This window comes from Hypanus sabinus, chromosome 22, assembly GCF_030144855.1.
Source record: "Hypanus sabinus isolate sHypSab1 chromosome 22, sHypSab1.hap1, whole genome shotgun sequence".
Classification (NCBI taxonomy): Eukaryota; Metazoa; Chordata; class Chondrichthyes; order Myliobatiformes; family Dasyatidae; genus Hypanus; species Hypanus sabinus.
In genome coordinates, this window is record NC_082727.1 from 60840493 (window position 1) to 60862829 (window position 22337).

General features: G+C 40.1%; 1 protein-coding gene across 5 annotated transcripts in view; it reads right to left on the bottom strand.

Annotated features, from left to right (window-relative positions):
* The window catches only part of afap1l2 (actin filament associated protein 1-like 2), a 267324-nt gene that overhangs the window by 200465 nt on the left and 44522 nt on the right, over window positions 1-22337 (bottom strand). Inside the window, exons 1-3 of one of the 5 annotated variants that reach the window (XM_059947905.1) lie at window positions 22214-22270; window positions 21453-21570; window positions 17395-17550 (exon numbers count right to left, since the gene is read on the bottom strand). The exons of 2 other annotated variants lie outside the window; for them this stretch is intronic. In XM_059947905.1, the coding sequence (XP_059803888.1) occupies window positions 17395-17550; window positions 21453-21570; window positions 22214-22255 (316 nt within the window). In that variant the 5' untranslated portion in view covers window positions 22256-22270. Of the gene's footprint in view, window positions 1-6330; window positions 6356-17394; window positions 17551-21452; window positions 21571-22213; window positions 22271-22337 lie in introns of those variants that run through there. 2 more of the 5 variants (XM_059947906.1, XM_059947909.1) reach the window with 2 other exon arrangements.

A 22337-nucleotide genomic window follows, 5' to 3' on the forward strand; every position in this document is an offset into this window, starting at 1 on the left:
AGAGTCTTTTTGCTACTTAAGCCCAAAATCCTCAGTTCTGGGTCAAAGGTCGATCGACTTTAAACGCACAACTTCATATATCTTCCAGGAGAAGATCCTTCCTCTCCCAGGGATGAGGTCTTTGGAGCTTCTGTTGGCAATTCTGTAGCTCTTGGTTTTTAACGGGATAGGGTTACTATCCCTATCCCCAACCCTCCTCCTTTCACAGCTGGGCTTGGGAACATCCATCGTTAAAGTACCCACCACCTAGGACGTGCCCTCATCTCATTGCTACCATCAGGAAGGAGGAAGGTACAGAAGCCTGAAGGCACACACTCAACAATTCAGGATCAGCTTCTTTCCCTCTGCCATCAGATTTCTGATTGAACACAGAACCCATAGACACTACCTCACTACTTTTTTGTATTTCTGTTTTTTGCACTACTGTTTTTCTCTCTATTAATATGTATTGCATTGTACTGCTGCCCCAAAGTTAGCAAATTGCACGACATATGTTAGTGATATTAAACCTGATTCTGAATCCATGGTGGAGTTATCTCCAAGAGTGCAATCCATCAAATATGTTCTTTCTGTGGACTCTTCCCGCTTGGTACTCACGGTGACTTTTGAAGTTTTGTTTAAAAGGGATGAGATATTGAAAATGCCTAGTTGACTGAGTTGACTGATTTGCTTTTCATCAGTTGCCTAGACTTCTCAATGAAAACATACCATTCTTCACCAATTTTCATTCAGAACTAAAAGTGGGAACTTGTGGGGAAAAAGATCCTATTTTCATTTTCTAAGCAATATATAAAAACATAATGCTGATACTAATTTACTGCCAGAACCAATTTCTCAATTATAAATTGACAGAGGAAGATAAGAAATGCATACATTATAATCATGCTGCTTGTTTGCTTTGCCACTCACAGGAAAGTCATCGTTAGTTTCAGGAAAGTACCTTTTTACTTTATAACAGACATCTGATTATCAAATGTCACTGTACGGAACTCAGCACAAAGCAAATAAGGTCTGTCCTTCTGATTCCTTCAGACATGTAGCAATACCGGGAAAGTAAGAAGACAGAAGGACAGCTACGACACAAATTTCAGGACGGAGCTAAACCATTAACTTGCTCATGGAATGAAACTTCTGTGAATGCAAGCACACTTGAGAACTTGTGATCTCCAGTACTGTGCAAAAGTCTTAGGCACATATATTTCACCAACAACATACATAAAATGCTGAAGAGCTCAGCATGTCATGCAGCATCTATGGAAATGAATAAACACTGGTGTTTCCAGCCCAAAACATCCATTGTTTATTCACTTCCATAGATGCTGCCTGACCTACTGAGTTATTCCAGCATTCTGTGTGCATTTTGTTTGGCTTTCCAGGATTTGCAGAGTTTCTCATGTTTATATGTATATATTTTTTTATTTTATTTATTAAATTTTAGAAGATTACAAAGAATAAATGTGATGATAAAATAGTGAGAAAAATAATATTAACCCTCCCCCCCTCCCCTTAACCCTTATCTAAAGAAAGAAAAAAAAGAAGAGAAAGATTGCCTGGATATCGAAGGATCCCAACATGCTCCATGGAGTTCAAAATAATTTTAATATTTATTTTTACATTCCTGAATTACTTTATAATTTTATCTTCAAAGGACCTATGTATATAATTTTGTAAATATGGGAGCCAAATTTTCAAAAATATATCATATTCATTTCTTAGATTGTATGTAATTTTTTCAAGTGGAATACAACTCTGTATTTCATTATTCCAACAATCCATAGTTAAATATAAATCAGATTTCCAAGCAACTGCAATAACTTTTTTGGCTACTGCCAATGCAATTTTTATAAATTTTTTCTGATACTTATTCAATTTAAGTTTCGGTATTGTCCCTTCAATGTCTCCTAATAAAAATAATACTGGACTATGTGGGAGTTGTACTCCAGTAATTTGTTCCAATAAAAGTCTTAGATTTATCCAAAATGGTTGAATTTTAAAACAAGACCAAGTAGAATGTAAAAAAGTACCAATTTCTTGATTACATCGAAAACATTGGTCAGACATATTTGAATTTAATCTATTTATTTTCTGTGGTGTTATATACAATTGATGTAAAAAATTATATTGTATTAATCTAAGTTGAACATTTATTGTATTTCTCATACTATCAGAACATAATCTTGACCAGTTTTTTCCATCAATTTTAACATTCAAATCAGATTCCCATTTTTGTCTTGATTTATGAATTCCTGATTTAATTGTCTGTTTTTGAATCAAATTATACATACAAGATATACATTTTTTTAAATTTTTCCTTTTTGAATTAATATTTCTATTTCACTAGGTTTTGGCATCAACATTGTTTGTCCCAGCTTTTCTCATAAATAAGCCTTTAATTGAAAATAACAGAAAAGAGTGTTATTTGATATTTTATATTTATTTTTTAATTGATCAAACGGCTTCAATATACCTCCTTCAAAACAATAACCTATATACTTAATCCCCTTTTGGAACCAATTATGTAAAAGTTTATTATCCTTTGTAAAAGGAATACGCCTATTTTGAATTAAAGTTCTTTTTGCTAATAAAGATTTCTTTATCTCATTGTCCATATTTACCTTATTCCATAAATCAATCAAGTGTCTTAATATAGGAGATTTTTTTTTCCCGTATTCATTTGGATTCCCATTTATATATAAAATCTTCTGGTATGTTTTCTCCTATCTTATCTAATTCTATTCTAATCCATGCCAGTTTTTCTTCATCAAAAAAAGACGCAATAAATCTAAGTTGATTTGCTTTATAATAATTCTTAAAATTTGGAAGTTGTAACCCTCCTAAATCAAATTTACATGTCAATTTTTCCAATGTTATTCTTGACATCTTTCCTTTCCAAAGAAATTTCCTTACATATTTATTCAGTTCTTGAAAAAACTTCTGAGGTAATTGTATTGGTAAAGTTTGGAATAAATATTGCAATCTAGGAAATATATTCATTTTTACAGCATTAACTCTACCTATTAATGTTATTGGTAACATCATCCATTTATCAAGATCCTCTTTTATTTTTTTTAATAATGGCAAATAATTTTGTTTATATAAATTTTATACTTCATTATCAACTCTAATACCTAAATATTTTATCCCATTTATTGACCATCGAAATTGAGTTACTAATCGACATTGATTATAATTTCCTATGGTAAGGGGTAAAATTTCACTTCAATTCCAATTTACTTTATACCCTGATACTTTCCCATATTCTTCCAATCTAAAAGATAATCTTTGCAAAGGTTGCAATGGGTTTGTTAAATAAATCAAAACATCATCAGCAAATAAATTAATCTTATATTCTTCTTGATTAACTCTAAAGCCCCCAATGTCTGAATCTGTTCTAATTAATTCAGCTAATGGTTCTATTGCCAATACAAATAAAGCAGGTGATAATGGGCAGCCTTGTCTAGTTGACCTCGTTAAGCAAAATGGTGTTGAAATCTGACCATTTGTAACTACTTTAGCTTGAGGTTTAGTATTTAAGGTTTTAATTCATTGTATAAAAGATATTCCTAACTCATATTTTTCCAATACCTTAAATAAAAGATCCCATTCCAATCTATCAAATGCTTTTTCTGCATCCAAAGCAACTGCCACACTCATTTCCTTTCTATTTTGTGCCAAAGGAATTATACTAAGTAACCGGGTTATATTAACCATTGATTGTCTGTTTTTAATAAAACCTGTTTGATCCATATCTATTAATTTTGGTAAATATTTAGATATTCTATTAGATAAAATTTTTGCTATTATTTTATAATCTGTATTCAACAAAGAAATAGGCCTATATGATGTTGGTTTTAAAGGATCTCTATCTTTTTTTGGCAATACAGTTATGATCGCTGTTAAAAAAGATTGTGGGAGTTTATGCATTCTTTGTATATTAATTCCATAAAAGGAGGAATTAATAAATCTTTAATTTTTTTATAAAATTCAGGAGGAAAACCATCTTCTCCTGGGGATTTATTACTCTGAAGTGATCCTAAAGCTTCTTCAACTTCTTTTAATGTAAAGGGCATATCTAATCCTTTCTGTTCTTCCAAATTTAATTTTGGAAGGGTTATTTGTGATAAAAATTTATCTATCTCAACAATCTTATTTTATGATTCTGATTGATATAGTTCAGTATAAAAATTTTTTAAAGTTTCATTAATTTCTAAAGGTTTATAAGTAACCTTATTTACACTTGTTCTAATTGCTTCTATTGTTTTAGAAGCCTGTTCTGTTTTCAACTGCCAAGCAAGAATTTTATGTGATCTTTCACCTAATTCGTAATATTTCTGTTCAGTTCTCATAATTACTTTTTCTGTACGATATGTCTGGAGTGTATTATATTGTAGTTTTTTATTAACAAGTTGTCTTGATTTTTCTTCTGTCGTATATCTTTGAGATTCTTTTTCTAACTTTATGATATCTTTTTCCAATTAATCTATTTCTGCCATGTATTCCTTCTTAATTTTAGATGTATAATTTATAATCTGACTCCTTAAATATGCTTTCATCGCTTCCCATAATACAATTTTATCCTCAACTGCATGTAAATTTGTATCCAAAAAAAATTGTATCTGTTTTTTCATAAAATCACAAAAATCTTGACGTTTTAATAAAATTGAATTAAATCTCCATCTATAAATCGATTCCTCCTTATCCATCATTATTATTGTCATTATCAAGGGGGAATGATCTGACAATATTCTTGCTTTATATTCCACACTTTTTACTCTATCTTGAATATTTTTTGATAATAAAAAAAATCAATCCTTGAGTAAGTCTTATGTCTATTTGAATAAAATGAATAATCTCTTGCTCTTGGATTAATTTTTCTCCACAAATCAATCAGGTTTAAATCTTTCATTAATGATATATGTATATTTTTTAGGCATCCATTAGTCTCGAGAGACCATGGATTTGCGCCTTGGAAAGTTTCCAGGACGCAAGCCTGGGCAGTGTTGTATGGGAGACCAGCAGTTGCCCAAGCTGTAAATCGAGCTTGTATGCCTGGGAAGACGGTCCATCTAAGAGAGGGAAAACTCTGATTTCAAACCTCCGCTGCCTTGCGGCCATACCCACTCATGGGACAGGCTTTGGGAGTAAACCCTGAGGACAAATTCGGAGCTGGAGTCCCTAAGGCAGTCCGATGTTGTCTTCAACCTCATTCTGGCAACTCCTGTGACGAAACTGGTGCCAAGTTGTATCGGCCCTTGGACAACATCAGTGGTGTGGAGAGGGGAGACTTGCAGCATGGGCAACTGCCGGTCTTCCATACAACCTTGCCCAGGCCTGCACCCTGGAGAGCTGAAGCAAGACTTTCCAGGCGCAGATCCATGGTCTTGCGAGACTTACGGATGCCTCATGTGTGTGTGTATGTATGTATGTATATATATATATAGCTAGGGTGCCTAAGACTTTTGCAGAGTGCTGCGGGAGGTATACAAGACAGGTGGCAGAGAAGGTGTGTTATGTGTGAGGGGTGGTGCAGGTGCAGACACATCAAGCCGAGACACCAGGCAAGGTCATTAGATTCCAAACAATTGGTTTATTGATTATTACAGAATGTCTCTCTGGTGCTTCCTGCTCTCTCCCCTCTCCCTTCCCCTTTCCACAACCCCTCTGCCTGCCTCCTTCCCACTCTCAGTCCACAATAAAGACCCATATCAGAATCAGGTTTATCATCACTCACATGTGTTATGAAACTTGTTTTTTTTTGTGCGGCAGCGATACATAAAATTACCACAGAACTGTGCAAAAGTTTTTGGCATGTACATATGGCAAAAGTGCCTAAGAATTTTGCACAATCCTGTATATTCAGGAATAGAACGTAGAACAGAACTGCACAAGTACAGGCCCTTGAGCCCACATCTGACCTCTTAACCTACTCTAAGATCTATCTAATCCTTCCTTCACACATAGCCCTCCACTTTTCTTTCATCCATGTGCCTATCTAACAGTTTCTTAAATCTCTAATGTAATTTGCCCCCACCACCACCTCTGGAAACACATCCCACACACCGACCATTCTCCATGTAAAAAACCTCCCCCTGACATCTCTCCCACACTTTTTTTCAACCAACTTAAAATTATGCCCCTTTGTATCAGCCATTTCACCCTTGGAAAAAGACTGGCTGTCTGGTATTTTTAATAAGAGTATTAACAAAACAGTACAAAATATTTACAAAAAGGCCAATACACTAGGGAGCATAGAAATCTGACAGCCAGACCTGATGCACATCAATACGGAACGGGAAAAGGTGGAGGCAGGAGGAATGGAGCCACTTGTACCTTGTTCCATCGGAACAGGAGGTTCATTGGTTTGTTGTACATCTTACATACAAGGTACCTCACCCTGTTAGAGCCACTGGAAATGGAAAAGTAGGAGAAAGTTAATAAGCTACGCTGGTCATTTTCATCCAATCATGAGAAATTCTCGTCACCACACTTGTCACTCCTGAACACACAGTTTTCTGGATTAGCGGAAATTTTGTGAACTTCTGATGTGCATTTTCCAAGTGAGTACACATCACAGGATGTTCATGACTTCAATGTGTTTTACACTTGTCCTGGGCTGCCAGATCATGAATGTGTGTGAACGAGGGAGGGAGGGAGAGGGAGGAGGGGAGAGGGGGGGAGAGAGAAAGGGGGAGAGAGAGAGGGAGAGAGAGAGGAGAAAGAGAGAGTGGTGGAGGGGTAGAGAGACAGAGAGGGTGGGGTGGAGAGAGAGGAAGGGGTGAAGAAAGAGGGGAGAGGGGAGTGGTGGAGGGAGACAGGTGGAGGGGTGGAGAGAGAGGGGGAGGTAGAGAGGGGGGTGGAGGGAGAGAGGGAGGTGTGGAGAGAGAGGGGAGGGGTGAGAGAGACAGGTGGAGAGAAAGGAGAGGGGGTGGAGGGAGAGGGGAGAGGGACAGGGAGAGAGACAAGGAGAGGAAGGAGGAGGAGGAAGGAAGAGGAGTGAAGAGGAGGAGGGAGGGGGAGGAAAGAAAACAAAAGGAGTAGTAAGAGAGAGAGGCAGAGGGAGGAGGAAGAGGAGGCTCCCCAAGGAGCTGCCAAAAGGTCATGGGAAAAGAGCTGTGAACTAGCGAGGGAGCAGGAATAATCGGACAGCTGGCAATTAATAGATCGCCTGTTACAGAACACTCTTTAAACTCTTTGCTAAACTTCTGAGTGAACAAGTGAAACAAGAGACGTGTAGCAACGGATAAATTCCTATCAAATAGTATCTAGCTAATACGAGACATAACTAATTTGGTAAGAGGGAAGCTGTCCCACTCTATTTGTAACTTTACTACCAACTAAGATTTAAACTTTTGCAATACTTGGAGAGTAAGTAAAATTGATGAAACATATTAAACATATTAAAGAGCTTCTTGGTTTAAGCTGCTAACATTTTTCAGCACTTCCCAGTTTCCACTTCAGGAATTACATCATCTGGAAAGTTGTAAGGAGGAAAAACTTTAAATCTTAAAATTTGCCAAAGTCCTTTTATTCCCCTCATTTTACAGATTGAACATAAAGTATCATTTACGTCTCCATCCAGTAACACACGGTATATTGGCAATATCCATTGGCTCTGGCAGTGGGAAAATGGAATTGCAAAGGCAATTTCAAGTTACAGAGTAGACAGTCAGTGGCCACTTTATCAGCTACAGCTGTGTTTGCTGGTGATTCTTTACTCAGAGGGCTGTGAATCCCTGTAATTGATGTCTTTGAGAGTGGAGGAAGCCACATGTAGACTCTAATATATCTGATGCTGCAGCCCATCTACTTCAAGGTTTGACGTGTTGTACAGTTAAAGATGCTCTTCTGCGCGCCACTGTTGTAATGTATGGTTATTTGCGTTACAGTCGCCTTCTTGAACCAGTCTGGCCAGCCTGCCCTGACCTCTCTCATTAACAAGACAGTTTCACCCACAGAACTGCTGCTCCCTGAATGTTTTTATTTTTCACACCATTCTCTGTAAACTCTAGGGACTGTTGTGCATGAAATCCCAAGAGATTTGCAGTTTCTGAAATACGCCAATCACTCCACGGTTAAGCGGGGTGTTGGAAGTAGGCCGGTAGGAGTGTCAGGCATTGGCTCTGGGTAAGCTTCTCTTCAGGTTCTTTTATTTTTCTCCTACTGTACCTCCTGTAGTAAATGGCTGTTGTGTGTTCTTCATGCCAGATGTTACGGTCCTGGGAGACCCAAAGTCTCCCAGGGATCTACATCTGTGTGAAGTGCATCCGGCTGCAGCTTCTTAAAGACAGCGTTAGGGATCTGGAGCAGCAGCTTATATGGGAGGTGAGTAGCTGAATGACTGTAGGAGAAATGGAAATGTGAATAGGCAGATAGTGCAGAGCACCCCATTGGCCATTCCCCTCAAAAATAAGTATACCTCTTTGGATACTGTTGTGGGGGGTGACTTCCCCGGGAATGCCACTGAGACCAGGTTATTTACACCGAGTATAGGTCCATGGTGCAGAAGGGTTAGAGAGACAGAGGGGAACAGTAGTGATGAGGGCTCAATAGTCCGGGGAACAGACACGATATTCTGTGGACGTGAATGGAACATTCAGATGCCATGTTGCCTGCCAGACGCCAGGGTCAGGGATGTCTCAGATTGCGTCCACAACATTTTGGAGGGGGAGAGAGAGCAGCCAGATGTCTTGGTACGTATTGGTACCAATGACATAGGAAGGAAAAGCAAAGAGGTCTTGAAAAGAGAATTTGGATGGCGAGGTACAAAGTTGAGAAACAGGACCTCCTGGGTAATAATCTCTATTTTACTGCCTGTGACTTGCACCAGTGAGGGCAGAAACAGGATGATTTCGCAAATTAATGTGTGGCTGAGAAGCTGGTGCAGGGGGCAGGGCTTCAGGTTCTTGGATCATTGCAATCTCTTCTGGGGGAGGTATGACCTGTTCAAAAGTGACAGGTTGCCCATGACACTAGGGGAACCAATATTCTCGTGGGCAGGTTTGTTAGAGCTGTTAGGGAGAGTTTAAGTTAATTGGCAGGGGGGTTGGGAACCAGTGCTAAAGAACTGGTAAATTCTGAATGTCACTCCACTCTGTAAGAAAGAAAGAAGGCAGCAGAAAGGAAATTATAGACCAATTAGCCTGACTTCAGTGGTTGGAAAGATGTTGGAGTCAATTGTTAAGGAGGAGGTTATGGAGTACTTGGTGACACAGGACAGATAGGACAAAGTCAGCATGGTTTCCTTCAGGGAAAATCTTGCCTGATGAACACTTGGAATTCTATGTGGAGATTACACGTAGGATAGATAAAGGGGATTGCAGTGAATATTGTATATTTGGATTTTCAGAAGGCCTTTGACAAAGTGCCAAACATGAGGCTGCTTATCAAGCTTAGAGTCCATGGTTTTACAGGAAAGTTACTAACAAGTTAGAGCATTGGCTGATGGGTAGGAGGCAGAGAGTGGGAATAAAAAGATCCTTCACGAGGAAATCTGCAGATGCTGTAAATTCAAACAACACACACAAAATGCTGGTGGAACACAGCATTTTGTGTGTGTTGTACAAAAAGATCCTTTTCTGGTTGACTGCCAGCGACTAGTGGTGCTCTGTAGGGGTTGGTGTGGGGACCACTTCTTTTTATACTATTTATCAATGATTTAGATGATGGAATTGATGGCTTTGTTGCCAAGTTTGTAGGTGATATGAAGATTGGTGGAGGGGCAGGTAGTGCTGAGGGAACAGGTAGGCTGCAAAAGGACTTTGATTAGGAGATTGGGCAAGAAAGTGGCAAATGAAATACAATGTTGGAAAATGCATGGTATTGCACTTTAATCAGAGAAATAAATATGCAGACTTTTTTCTAAAAAGGGAGCAAATCCAAAATTCTGAGATGCAAAGGGACTACAGAGTGCTTGTGCAGAACACCCTAACGGTTAACTTACGGGTTGAGCCAGTGCTCAGGAAGGCAAATGCCATGTTAGCATTCATTTCAAGAGGTCTAGAATACAAGAGCAGGGATGTGATGTTGAAGTTTTATAAGGCACCAGTGAGGTCTCACCTTGAGTATTGAGAACGGTTTGGGGCTTCTCATCCAAGAAAAGATGTGTTGACATTAGAAAGGGTTAGAGGACGTTCACAAGGATGATTCTGGGAATTGAAGGGTTATCATACAAGGATCACTTGGGTCTGTACTCACTGGAATTTAGAAGGATGAGGGGAAATCTCATGGAAACATTCAGAATGTTGAAAGGTCTAAACAGAGTAGATTTTGAAAGAATGATTTGCATTGTGGGGGAACCTAGGATAAGAAGGCACAGCCTCAGAATCGAGGGTGGTCCATTTAAAACAGAGATGCAGAGAAGTTTCTTTAGTCAGAGGGTGGTGAATTTGTGAAATTTATTACCATAGGCAGCTGTGGAGGACAGGTCACTGGGTATATTTAAGGCAGAGCTTGATCTGTTCTTGATTGGACATGGCATCAAAGCTTATGGGGAGAAGGCTGGTGAGTGAAACTGAGGGGAGAAAAAAAAGATCAGCCGTGATTCAATGGTGGAGTAAATTTGATGGGCCTAATTCTGCTCCTATATCTTATGATTTTATGGTCTAAGTCACTTCCATGACATATTTCCCCATTCTGGTGTTTGAACTGAACGTCTTTACTATGTTTGCATATATTTATGTATCGAGTTGGTGTTACACGATTGACTGATTAGATACTTGCATTAACGAAGTGTACAGGTTGAGAACTCAATAATTTTTTAAAAAAAAACAAAGTGTACAGATGAACCTAATAAAGTGGCCATTGATTGTAGATCTATCACTGAAACAAGTCCAGGCACTTAGTCACATGATCCCCGCACAAACCCATTTTCTTTTGTTCCTCATTAACTCCTGTCAGAGTCCATGACTCACCTGCATACAAAGGCAATTTACAAAGGCCAATTAACCCTACCAACATGCACATCATTGGGATGTGCAAGGAGTATTCAGTCACAAGGAGAATGTGCAAACTCTACACAGACAGCGCCAGAGGTCAGGACTAAACCCACTGCCCTGAAGTCCAAAGCACCATTGGGTGCTCCCCTTCTGCTCCCAGCTGAGGAGGAAGTGCAGTAGACCACAGAAAGTGTTGGGGTAACTCAGCAGGTCAGGCAGCATCTCTGGAGAGGAATAAATAGTCAATGTTTTGGGTTTCATCAGGTCACGATGAAGGGTCCTGACCCGTAACAACAACGGTTTATTCTTCTCCATAGATGCTGCCTGACCAGCTGAGTTGCTCCACTATTTTGTGTAGGTTACTCTGGATTTCCAGCATTTGCAGAATCTCTTTTGTTTCTGAAGCGTAGTGGACCTTGGATTACAGCCAGCAGCCTGACCTTGCCTCAGGCAGCTTTTGCTGAAATGTAAGTTTAGGCCTAACACTATGTAAACTGGCCTGTGTATAGAGATTTTGAGTCATTCAACCATGCACATGTATAACACCTAACGAGACAACTTCAAAGTGAAATTATCATCAAAGTATGTTCTGTATATGTGACCATACACAACACGGAAATGTGTTTTCTTGTGGGTATACTCAGCAAATCCAAGAATCATAACAGAATCAATGGAAGACCATATCTAACAGGGCAGACTCACAACCAACATGCAAAACTATGCAAATACAAAAGAGAAGATAAATAATAATGAATAAATAAGCAATTAACATGAAAAATATGAGATGATGAATCCTTGAAAGTGAGTTCATAGGTTGTGGGAACAGTTCTGTGATGGGGCAAGTGAAGTTATCCCCCTTGGTTCAAGAGCCAGATGATTGGGGGTAATAACCATTCCTGGACTTGGTGGTTGGGTTCTGAGGCTCCTGTACCTTCCTGCTGATGGCAGCAGTGAGAAGAGAGCATGACCAAGGTGGTAGGGGTGCCCACTGAAGGATGATGCTTTCCTGCGACAATGCTCCATGTAAATGTGCTCAATGGTGGAGTGGGCCGTATCCATTACATTTTGTAGGATTTCCCATTCAAGGGCATTGGTGTTTCCAAACCGGGCTGTGATGCAACTCGCTAATACACTCTCCACCACACACCTATAGCAGTTGATCAAAGTTTTAGATGTCATGCCGAATTCTTGCAGATTCCTAGGGAAGTAGAGGTGCTGCTGTGCTTCCTTCCTAATTGCCCTTACGTGTTAAACCCAGAACAGGTTCTCTAAAATGACAACACTGAGGAATTTAAGGTTGCTGACCCCCTCCACCTCAGATACCCTGATGAGGACTGGCTCATGGACCTCTGGTTTCCTCCTCCTGAAGTCAATAATCTTGCTGACATTGAGTGAGGTGGTTGTTGTGACACCACTCAGCCAGATTTTCCATCTCCATCCCATATGCTGATTCATCACCACTTTTGATTTGGCCGATGACTGGTTGTCAGCAAGCTTCAGTGTAGCATTCCTCCAGACCAAGATTTGTGTAACATCAGGTGACTCAGCCAAATGTTATGTTTGCTAGGCTCCCATTTTCAACTTCAAAAATCGCTGTCCTTGCATATGGATTTTTATAAGAGTGTTATTGTTATCTCATACAATACTTTGACTTCCAGCCTGATTAAGACTGGAAGCATGTTGATGATAATAGGATTTCACTCATGGCTATTACTCTAAGCACTGTAACAAAGAAAGACAGGGATCTTTAATGTGACCTAACAGAAAATATGCACTGGAATACAATAAGTATGCTCCTAGGAAAAATCTATAAACAAAGACACTCAGTTATTGGATAGCACGGTAGTGTAGCGGTTAACATGACACTATTACAGCTTGGAGCATCAAAATTCAGAGATTAATTCTCATATCATCTGTAAGGAGTCTGTACATTCCCCTCATAGAATGTGTGGGATTCCTCTGGGTGCTCCAGTTCCATCCCACAGTCAAAGACGCGCTGGTTAGCAGGTTAATTGGTCAATGTAAATTGTCCCAGGGCAGGGTTTCCCAACCTTTGTTATGCCATGGACCCCTACCATTAATCGAAGGGTCTGTGCACCCCAGGTTGGGAACCCATGTTTAGGGTTAAACTGGGGGATGCTGCGTGGGGCCACTCAAAGGGCTTATTCCTTGAAGTACCTCTAAACTAATAAAAAATAAAATTTTAAAGACAGATGTAAGACAAATCTGGTGGTTTTCTAAAAGAATATTTTGGGGATACGTCACAGTATTTGTTCTCAGCTAAGTAAAAGAAGGAACAAAAATGTAACTGAATTTTATTTGGAGATTTAGATAAACTTAATAAATTGCCTGAGTTATTTGGTTAAAGCTTACTTAAGTTCCAAGTATATTGATTGCCTTGACCTGAGCCTTCCTGGTAGGAGTAATATTCCCCCCCCCCCCCCCGCCCCGTTTGGAACACAATAATTCACCCGTTCTTTCATGCATGCCATATTCTTGGAAATACTTCAGAAGAAGGCTTTGCTTTCTATCTGCATTTGGGAACGATGAGATCCTATCAAAAATGTGAACAAGGACACAGAATAATTGTAGCATCAAATTACTTTCAAAAATGCTGATTCAATTTTCAGTCAGTAATGGAGTGAAACGGTCCACAAAATGAACAAAGGAATCTGAAACTTGATTTTGTTTAGCATTTAAAATAAGTGTGCTGTTAATGTGTCAGGGTGCAACTAGAAGAACATAATAAAAGTGGGATAAGCATTTGGCTGTTAAAGTCTAAGTCGAAGTACATCAATTATCGAATTACGTATGCAGTATACAACAACGAGATTTGTCTTCCCCACTGACAGTCAAGAAACACCATGGAACCTGTTCAAGGAAAAACATCAGACCCTCAACATGTTAAAAAAACAAAGCACGCAAACGGCCAAAAAATGTGCTGAATATAAAACATCAAGCTAGAAAGTCCTGGAATGTTCAAAATGCCCCGACGGGCCGGTAGGGCCTACTCGGAGCTGGATGGATGGATAGATAAATGGGTTCAGGTGCATTGAATGGGTACAATACCAGACTTCCGTAAATTATGTCATCTGTAACACTGTGAACCCCTGTATAATTTAAACGTGGCACGGTCCTGACTGTTCCATAAGCTCGTGTAGCTGCCATTCCTATAATAAATTGAACAGTCCAGTGTTAGCGTTTTAGTCCTGAGAGTCTGAGCCTGGCATGAACTATGTTCACCAAGAAACAAATCTACTTGTATTATAAGCACCTGAAGCCACGTGATCAGCATCAGTAATCTGCAAGGCCGATAACCCTCACAGTGGGTGGTTAAGCTGTTGCAGGGTCAGCATGGGGTTCTTGTCCACTTCTCAGAAGTGAGCAAAAAGTTCATGAAAAATCAACACAATGTTTAAATGTTTCTCTGCAAATGATGCATGGTATGCCCAAGTTGAAACAAATCTTCTATTATCACTAGATTAACAAGCAACTTTTTGAAGGTCAGTTAATTCACATTTAACTTTGGAACTTCACAGATTTACCGAGGTCTAGAGCAAAGAAACAACCCTCTGACACAGGGATCACATTTGCTCTTGTTAGACCTATCTCTCTCAAACATGGCCTATTCATATACCTGGTTACTGTGTTGTAATTTACCTGCTTCTATCACCTCCTCTAGCATCTCGTTCCACATACCCACTGTCCTCTGTGTGCAAAACATTATCCCTCAAATGCCCTTTAAATATTTCTCCTGTCATCTTAAACCTAGGCCTTTCAATTTCAATCCTCTACCCTTTGAAAGTGTCTGCTTGCAAACCCACTCCCCAGACTTTCCCCTCGCTGCTTTATACACCTCTATAAAGTCACTCCTTATGACAAATACCATAAAACCATATGTAGAAGCAGTATTAGGCCATCTGGTCTGTCAAATCCACTCCACTATTTCATCATGGCTGATCCATTTTTCCTCTCAGTCCCACTCTCCTGCCTTCTCCCTGCATCCCTTCATGCCCTGACCAATCAAGAATCTATCAACCTCTGCCTTAAGTATACCCAATGACTTGACCTTCACAGCCTCCTGTGGCAATCAATTCCACAGATTCACCACTCTCTGGCTAAAGAAATTCCTCCACATCTCCATTCTAAAAGGAAGCCCCTCTATTTTGAGGCTATGTACTCTGTTCTTGGACTCTCCACCATAGGAAATATCCTCTCTACATTCACTCTTTCAATATTCAATGAGATCCCACTTCATTCTTCTGAATTCCTTTGAGCTCCTCATACAATAAGCCTTTCAATTCCAAAATCACACTTGTGAACCTCCATCGAATGCTCTCGAATGTCACCAATACTGAGAAAACCTTCAGAACTGTAAAATGTCCAATGCAGAAGCGGTGGTACGCCAGCATGGCAGTTAGTGTAATGCCATAACAGCGCCAGCTTTAGCGCTCAGGTTTAATTCCTGCTGCTGTCTGTGAAGAGTTTGTGCATTCTCCCCAGGCTTCCTCTGGATATTCTAGTTACCTTCCTCATTCCAAAGACACACAGGTTGGAGGTCACTAAATTACGCGGATGCTATGTTGGCACCACAACCATGGCGAAGCTGGTGGGCTGCCCCAGCACGTCTTCGGACTGCTCTGGTCATTGATGTAAATGACATCTTTCACTGTACTCCAATCACAAACAAGAGAAAATCTGCAGATGCTGGAAGTCCAAACAACACACACAAAATGCAGCAGGCCAGGCAACATTGACAGCAAAGAGTATAGTTGACTTTTCAGGCCAAGACCCTTCAGGAGGACTGTACAGTATGTTTCAATGTTTTGATGTACATGTAACAGATAAATCTGATACTTATTTTTCTTCAAAACTAAAGTTTCAAAAACCAATCCAATTGCTTTGTACTATTTGCTATTTATTTCAGTAAGAAAAGAAGCAAGAGTCCAAGATTTTTATATCACTCTCGAGGCAAAGAACCTTACAGCCAAAAAATCATTGCTGATGTGTAGCCACTGTTGCAATGTTGGAAAAGTGGCTGCTAATGTCTACAGTGCCAGCTCTCACAAAGAGCTTTGATAAAAAAAAAATTTCCCCTTTTATTCATGTTGGCTACAGGATATAGACTGCACCATTTCATCGTGGCTGATTTATTTTCTCTCTCAACGTCAGTCTCCTGCCTTCTCCCTGTAGCCTTTGATGCCCTTGCTTTCTATTAACTCACCATACACTACACTGAGATTCAATTTCTTGCAGATAAACATAATGGAACAAGGAAATACAATAGAATCAATGAAAAACTACACACAAAGACTGATAAACAAACAACATGCAAAAGATGACAATTTGGGCAAATACAAATAATAATAATCATCATCATATCTCGATAATAATAATCATTTCAGGAGCTGGATTTGCATAAGACAACATTGTGTATCATTATTTGTGCTCCTATTAGATACAGAACATAGAACAGTACCAGGCCCTTAAAACCACAACTCTAAGACCAATCTAACACAGCCATCCATTTGTTAAAAATCATTGATATACCTATCTAAGAATTTCTGAAATATTCCTAATATGCCGGCCTCTCCCAGCTTCCCTGCAGCGTATTCCATGCACTCACCACTCTCTGTGTAAAAAACCTACCTCTGACGCCACTCCCTTTACTTTCCTCTAATCACCTCAAAATTATGCCCCCTTCTCTTAGCCCTCTGCTGATCGTACTAAACCAAAAGGCCAGCAGAATTGGATTCCCTGTTAAATATTATCCTCCCCAACCCTATTCCATCTCCATTCCCTTTTCCATTATCAGAATTGCAATCCCTTTTCTGTAAATTAACTTGGACCACCCAATGATTAAAAACTCCAATCGCGAAAGGATGAGTGTTGAGCATGGGACTAGCAACCTCATCCCAGAAGAGCCCGGAACTACAGAAACACCAACAGGAGCTCCAAAGACTTTATCCTTAGGAGAGGAAGGATCTTTGCCTAAAAGACTTGTGAAGTCATGTGGTGAAAACAGAAGCCACAGGGCTGATCAACCTTCTATCAGCCCTAACAGAGGACTCCGGTAAGATGCTGTTGATGGCCTGGGCTTAAAATGAAGATGACCCAATGATAAAGCTCATACTAAAGAGATACTGATGTCAAAAATACCAAGAATTCTCATCAATAATGGTCCTATATCTTTGGGGAAGCAAATCAAGAGGTTAAAGAAAAGGTATATAATTGGTCAGATTAAAGATCACGTCATTAATTGTATACTAAAATATAAACATCATCCGTTAGAAAATGCATTCAAACTGACCACATGATATACTTACAACACATTTGCACATCTTAATTCCCAGTGAAAAGGTTAATTTTACTTCTATATATATATAGTATTGAATAATAAACATCTTAAATAGCGTAAGGTACATGCAGACGGTACCAGAGAAGTGGGTGCAATCCTAACCTTGGATGCCGTATGTGTGAAGTTTGCACGTTCGCCCTGTGACCGCTTGGGTTTCCTCAGAGTTCTCTGGTTTCCTCCAACATCCCAAAGCAGTGCAGGTTGGTAGGTTAATTGCCCACTGTAAATTGCCCCTAGTGTGGAGGTGCGTGGTAGAATCTGGGGGGAGTCGATGAGAATGCAGGATTAATGAAGAATTAGTTCACAGTGGGCGCCTACAGTCGGCACTGACTCAGAGGGCTGAAAGATCTGTTTTCATGCTTTACCGATCAAAGTATGTATACAAAATATGACCTTGAGATTCATCTTCTTGCAGGCAGCCACAAAGAAACAATAGAATTCACGAAAAAAAATCCACATCACCAAGACTGTTATACATCCAGTGTTGAAAAAAACAACAAATCATGCAAACAAATATCCAAATCCACAGAACATGAACCACATAGCCCCCAAAAGATAACACTTCATTCCTTGGAATGTAGAAGCCTGAAGGGAGATTTGATAGAGGCATTCAAAATTATGAGGGGTATAGATAGGGTAAATGCAAACAGGCTTTTTCCACTGAGATTAGGTAGGACTACAACTAGAGGTCATGGGTTAAGGGCTAAAGGTGATATATTTTAGGAGAACATGAAGGGAAACTTCACTCTGTGAGGGTGTAGAACAAGCTGCCAATGCAAGTGGTACGGGTAAGCTTGATTTCACGTTTATGAGAAGTTTGGATAGGTACATGGATGGGAGCGGTATGGGGGGCTATGGGCTGGGTGCAGGTTGATGGGAGTGGACAGATTAAATGGTTTCTCGTGCACTAGATGGGCCGAAGTGAATGTTTCTGTGCTGTACTTTTCAGGTTCAGTGCTTCAGCTCGGCGACGAAGCCAGGTTCAATACGGCACTTAAATCGGCCAAACGTCAGTTCACTATCCACTCTCAGGCCCAGGCCCGAGTCCGGTCCAGTGATGGCCATGATGTCCAGTTCACCGAATATTTCAGAAATCCTCAAAAAGCCAGGTTGAAGAGATGGTTCAATAGCTTACCTCCCAGTGCGAACGTACAGGTACAGGCTACGTATTTCACTGATTGTGGTCCCAGAAAGCATAATTGTTAGAATTGTTAGAAGTTTTGTTAGCTGCCTGCAAAGCGTCACCATGTCTCGCCAGCCCCACCTTCACAGACCATTTTACAGGTATCCCCCAGCTTCCAAACACCTAACGTAAGGACACTCCATCTGTATGAATGAAGATGTGGGAGACGAGCAGGACTGATGAGTATGGATTTGCTGACTGTAGGCGTTCCCTGCCGTGTGGGAACAGGCACTTCTTGTCCCTTCTCTCCTCAGCCGCCACCACTCCCAAGCCACGACAATGAGGGACTGGGTCGGGCCAGGCAGATCCGTGAAGAAACACAGTGAGTCCGTGAGACTGGCTGGCAGACGCTCACCCTGTGCCTGTTCACTCCCCTGTCACCGTGGTTTCTGTGATTCTCTCTCACCCAATCCGACTTACTGACAGTCCAGGTCATGAACTGTTCTCGGGAACTGAAACCTGCCATAACCTGTGGACTGTCTGTGTCATATACTATAGTTGAATACAATTAATTATTAAGGAACACAAGAGATTCTGCAAATGCTGGAAATCTTGGGCAAGTCACACACAAAATGCTTCAGGAAGTCGGCAGGTCAGGCAGCATCTATGGAGGGGAATAAACAGTTGGCATATGGTGTCAAGACCTTTCATCAGGACATAAATATTAAAGAAATTGTTTTAGCACAATTAATGTGATTGAAATCAGTGAACTGCCTTTCAATCTATCCGTCTGGTTTCATGAAGAAATATAGAATCTCACAAAGATGGAAGCCAACGAAAGAATACAGAATCCAACAAAAGCTAGTGGATTTGGCCCAGCACATCACAGGTAAAGCCCTCCCAACCACTGAGCACATCTCCATGAAACATTGTTGCAAGAAAGCAACATCCAAAGCTCCTCACCACCCAGGCCATGCTCTTTTCAAACCACCACATTCAGGAAGGAGGTACAGAAGCCTCAGGATTCACACCACCAGGTTCAAGAACAGTTACTACCCCTCAACCATCAGGCCCTTGAACAAAAGGGGATAACAACACTCATCTACTGAGATGTTCCCACAACCAATGGTCTCATTTTAAGGACTCTTTAGCTTGTTATTTCATTTTCTCGTAAATAAATAATTGCTATTTATGTATGTTTGCATATGTACAGTTTGTTGTCTTCTACAAACTATACAATCTTCCATTGACCCTATTGAATCTATTCTATAGATTTGCAGAGGATGCCTGCAAGAAAATGAATCTCAGGGTTGTATGTGGTGACATTGATGTACTCTGATAATAAAATCTACTTTGAACTTTGAAGATAATTATTGATGCCCATAAGAAGGTTAGACAAACTGCTCTAATACCTGTTCTGTTGTTAATTTTGTCTTTCTTACTTTCTTCCCTGGGGAAGATGGTATTCTGCCTCTGGTTCCTTGGTCTTAGATTCCCATAACATGTGAGCTCTGATGTACTCGGATGTTCAATCATAATGTTTTGCAACATTGGATTTCTACCACCTAAAAGGTCCCCTAGAAATGGTGTACCCATAGAAGTACATAGACATTCCTTCGTTGTTGATGAAGCTCCCTACTGGACACTCTGTGGGAGCACCATTGCAGAGGGTCCAGAAGAGGCTCATGAGAATGACCCCAGGAATGAAAGGATCAATGCACAAGGAACGTTTGATGGCTCTCGGCCTGTACTGACTGGAGGAACGAGCTCAGTGAAACATCGAATATTGAAAGGTCTTGCTCAGGAGTTTCCCACCTGGCTTCCATGAACCCTTTGCTTAATGGCATTGGTCCATGGCTGTGGACCCCTGGTCTAGATAAAGTGGACCCTGAGAGAATGTTCCCTATATTGGGGAAGTCTAGGACCTTAGTGCATAGACTCATAATATAAGGATGAGAATTTGGATCAGGGATGAGGAAGAATTTCTTTAGCCGGAGGATCGAGAATTTGTGGAATTTATTGCCTCAGGGGACTGTGGAGGCCACTTCATTGGGTATATTTAAAACAGAGGTTGATTGGCTGCTGATTAGTAAAGGTGTCAAAGGTAACGGGGAGAAGAGAGGAAAATGGGGATGAGATGGATAATAAATCAGTCATGATGAAAAGGTGGAGCAGACCAGATGGGCCAAATGGACTCATTTTGCTCCTATGTGTTATGATTTTATACTACCTTCATCACAAGAACTGCTACAGTGTAGAATAATGACTCACCACCACTGTTCAGGGCTAATTAGAGGTGCACTGGAAAAATTGGCCTTTTCAATGGCAGCCCCAGTCGGAAATGTAAAAAAAAAATTCTGTAGTGCAACAGAAAAACTTTGGCCAACTTGTCATACAACACACATCATCAATAAGTGCTCTATGGACCACTTGGCATATTGCAGTATATAATGAGGCCAGAAATATCAATGGATGTCAGCTCCAATCCAAGGCCAATTTTGAGATGATAAAATTAATTTCAGTACACGCAGGAAGGGGAAGGAATGCCCAATCCTGTCTGCTAATCAATCAGACCAGTTGCAAAGCTGATAGGTATAGATATGGGATGGAGAGAATCTAGCTCAGTGACTGAATGTCTTGCCAAAGGTGACACCAGGACTGGTCAACAATTAACATCTACCAAAGAGCCCAAACATCTGCAAGAGCTAATGGTTTTAGAAGAGGAGACAGATAATCAAAACTAGGTGTGGTTTCACAGATGCTAAAATACAGGGAAAGAGAGAAATGCAGAATTGTTTATGAAACCTTTCATAATAATGGAAGAACAATGAAATGAAAGCTATAGTTTTTGCACAAAAAGTCCATGTTACTACTGACAGTATAATATAATCTACTTAAATTTTATTTATTTTTTATTTATTGAGATACAGCATGGAATAGGCTCTTCCAGCCCTTTGAGCTGTGCTGCCCAGCAACTCCTGAATGATTTAATCCTACCCTAGTCACAGGACTAACTTACAATGACCAATTAACTTACCAACCGGTAGGTCTCTGGACTGTGGGAGAAAACCGGAGCACCCAGAGGAAACCCATGCAGTCACGGGGAGAACATACAAACTCCTTACAAGCAGCTGTAGGAATTGAACCCGGGTCACCTGTATTGTAAAGTGTTGGGTTAATCACTACTCTACCATGCTATCCCAAATTTTCACTGATGGTCAAGTCTTAAAATATTTAAAAACATATTCCTGGTGAAAGCTGAAACCTAATTAGATGTGAGAGAGGACCAACGAGACTGAAAGTGGCCTCTGTTAACAATACTTTAGCTGGTTAGCATTCAGGAACTGTTCAAGCAGTCAGATTCAGACAATGGAATATTCAAATCCAGTCCAATTGACTCCTCTCCAAACTCACTGCCTGTGACTTGCAAGTTAAAAATCACACACTTCATAAGACAGTTGCCCAGAAAAAGAATACAGATTATCTGCAAAATTTGTACCTGATAGTTGCTGGTACAAGTTCCTGACTGCATGTATCAAAGATAATGCAGAAGGGATTTCTGAAAGGTACATTTGGCAGCTGATTGGAAGTACTGATCTTAAAATTCAGGCACACAGGGAAATTGACTGCTCAGTTGTGAAGTCATTGAAAGGAGTTTCTTTGTTAGTTTCATTATGTACTCTCAGTATAAGAGCCCCTATTCATTTCACAACTAACTACATGACTCAGAGTCTCAGCATCTACATCAATCTGATTTTAACAATAAATGAACAACAAAAAAGACTGAAGATAGCATACCTCCGTGTCGCTCCCATTTCCTGCCTTGAAACAAGATTCCATTTATTTTATGTGAAATAATTACACTTAATCTTGCAGGTTTCACTAGTAAATGGCAGCACAGATATTACAGCACTTCAGTTAC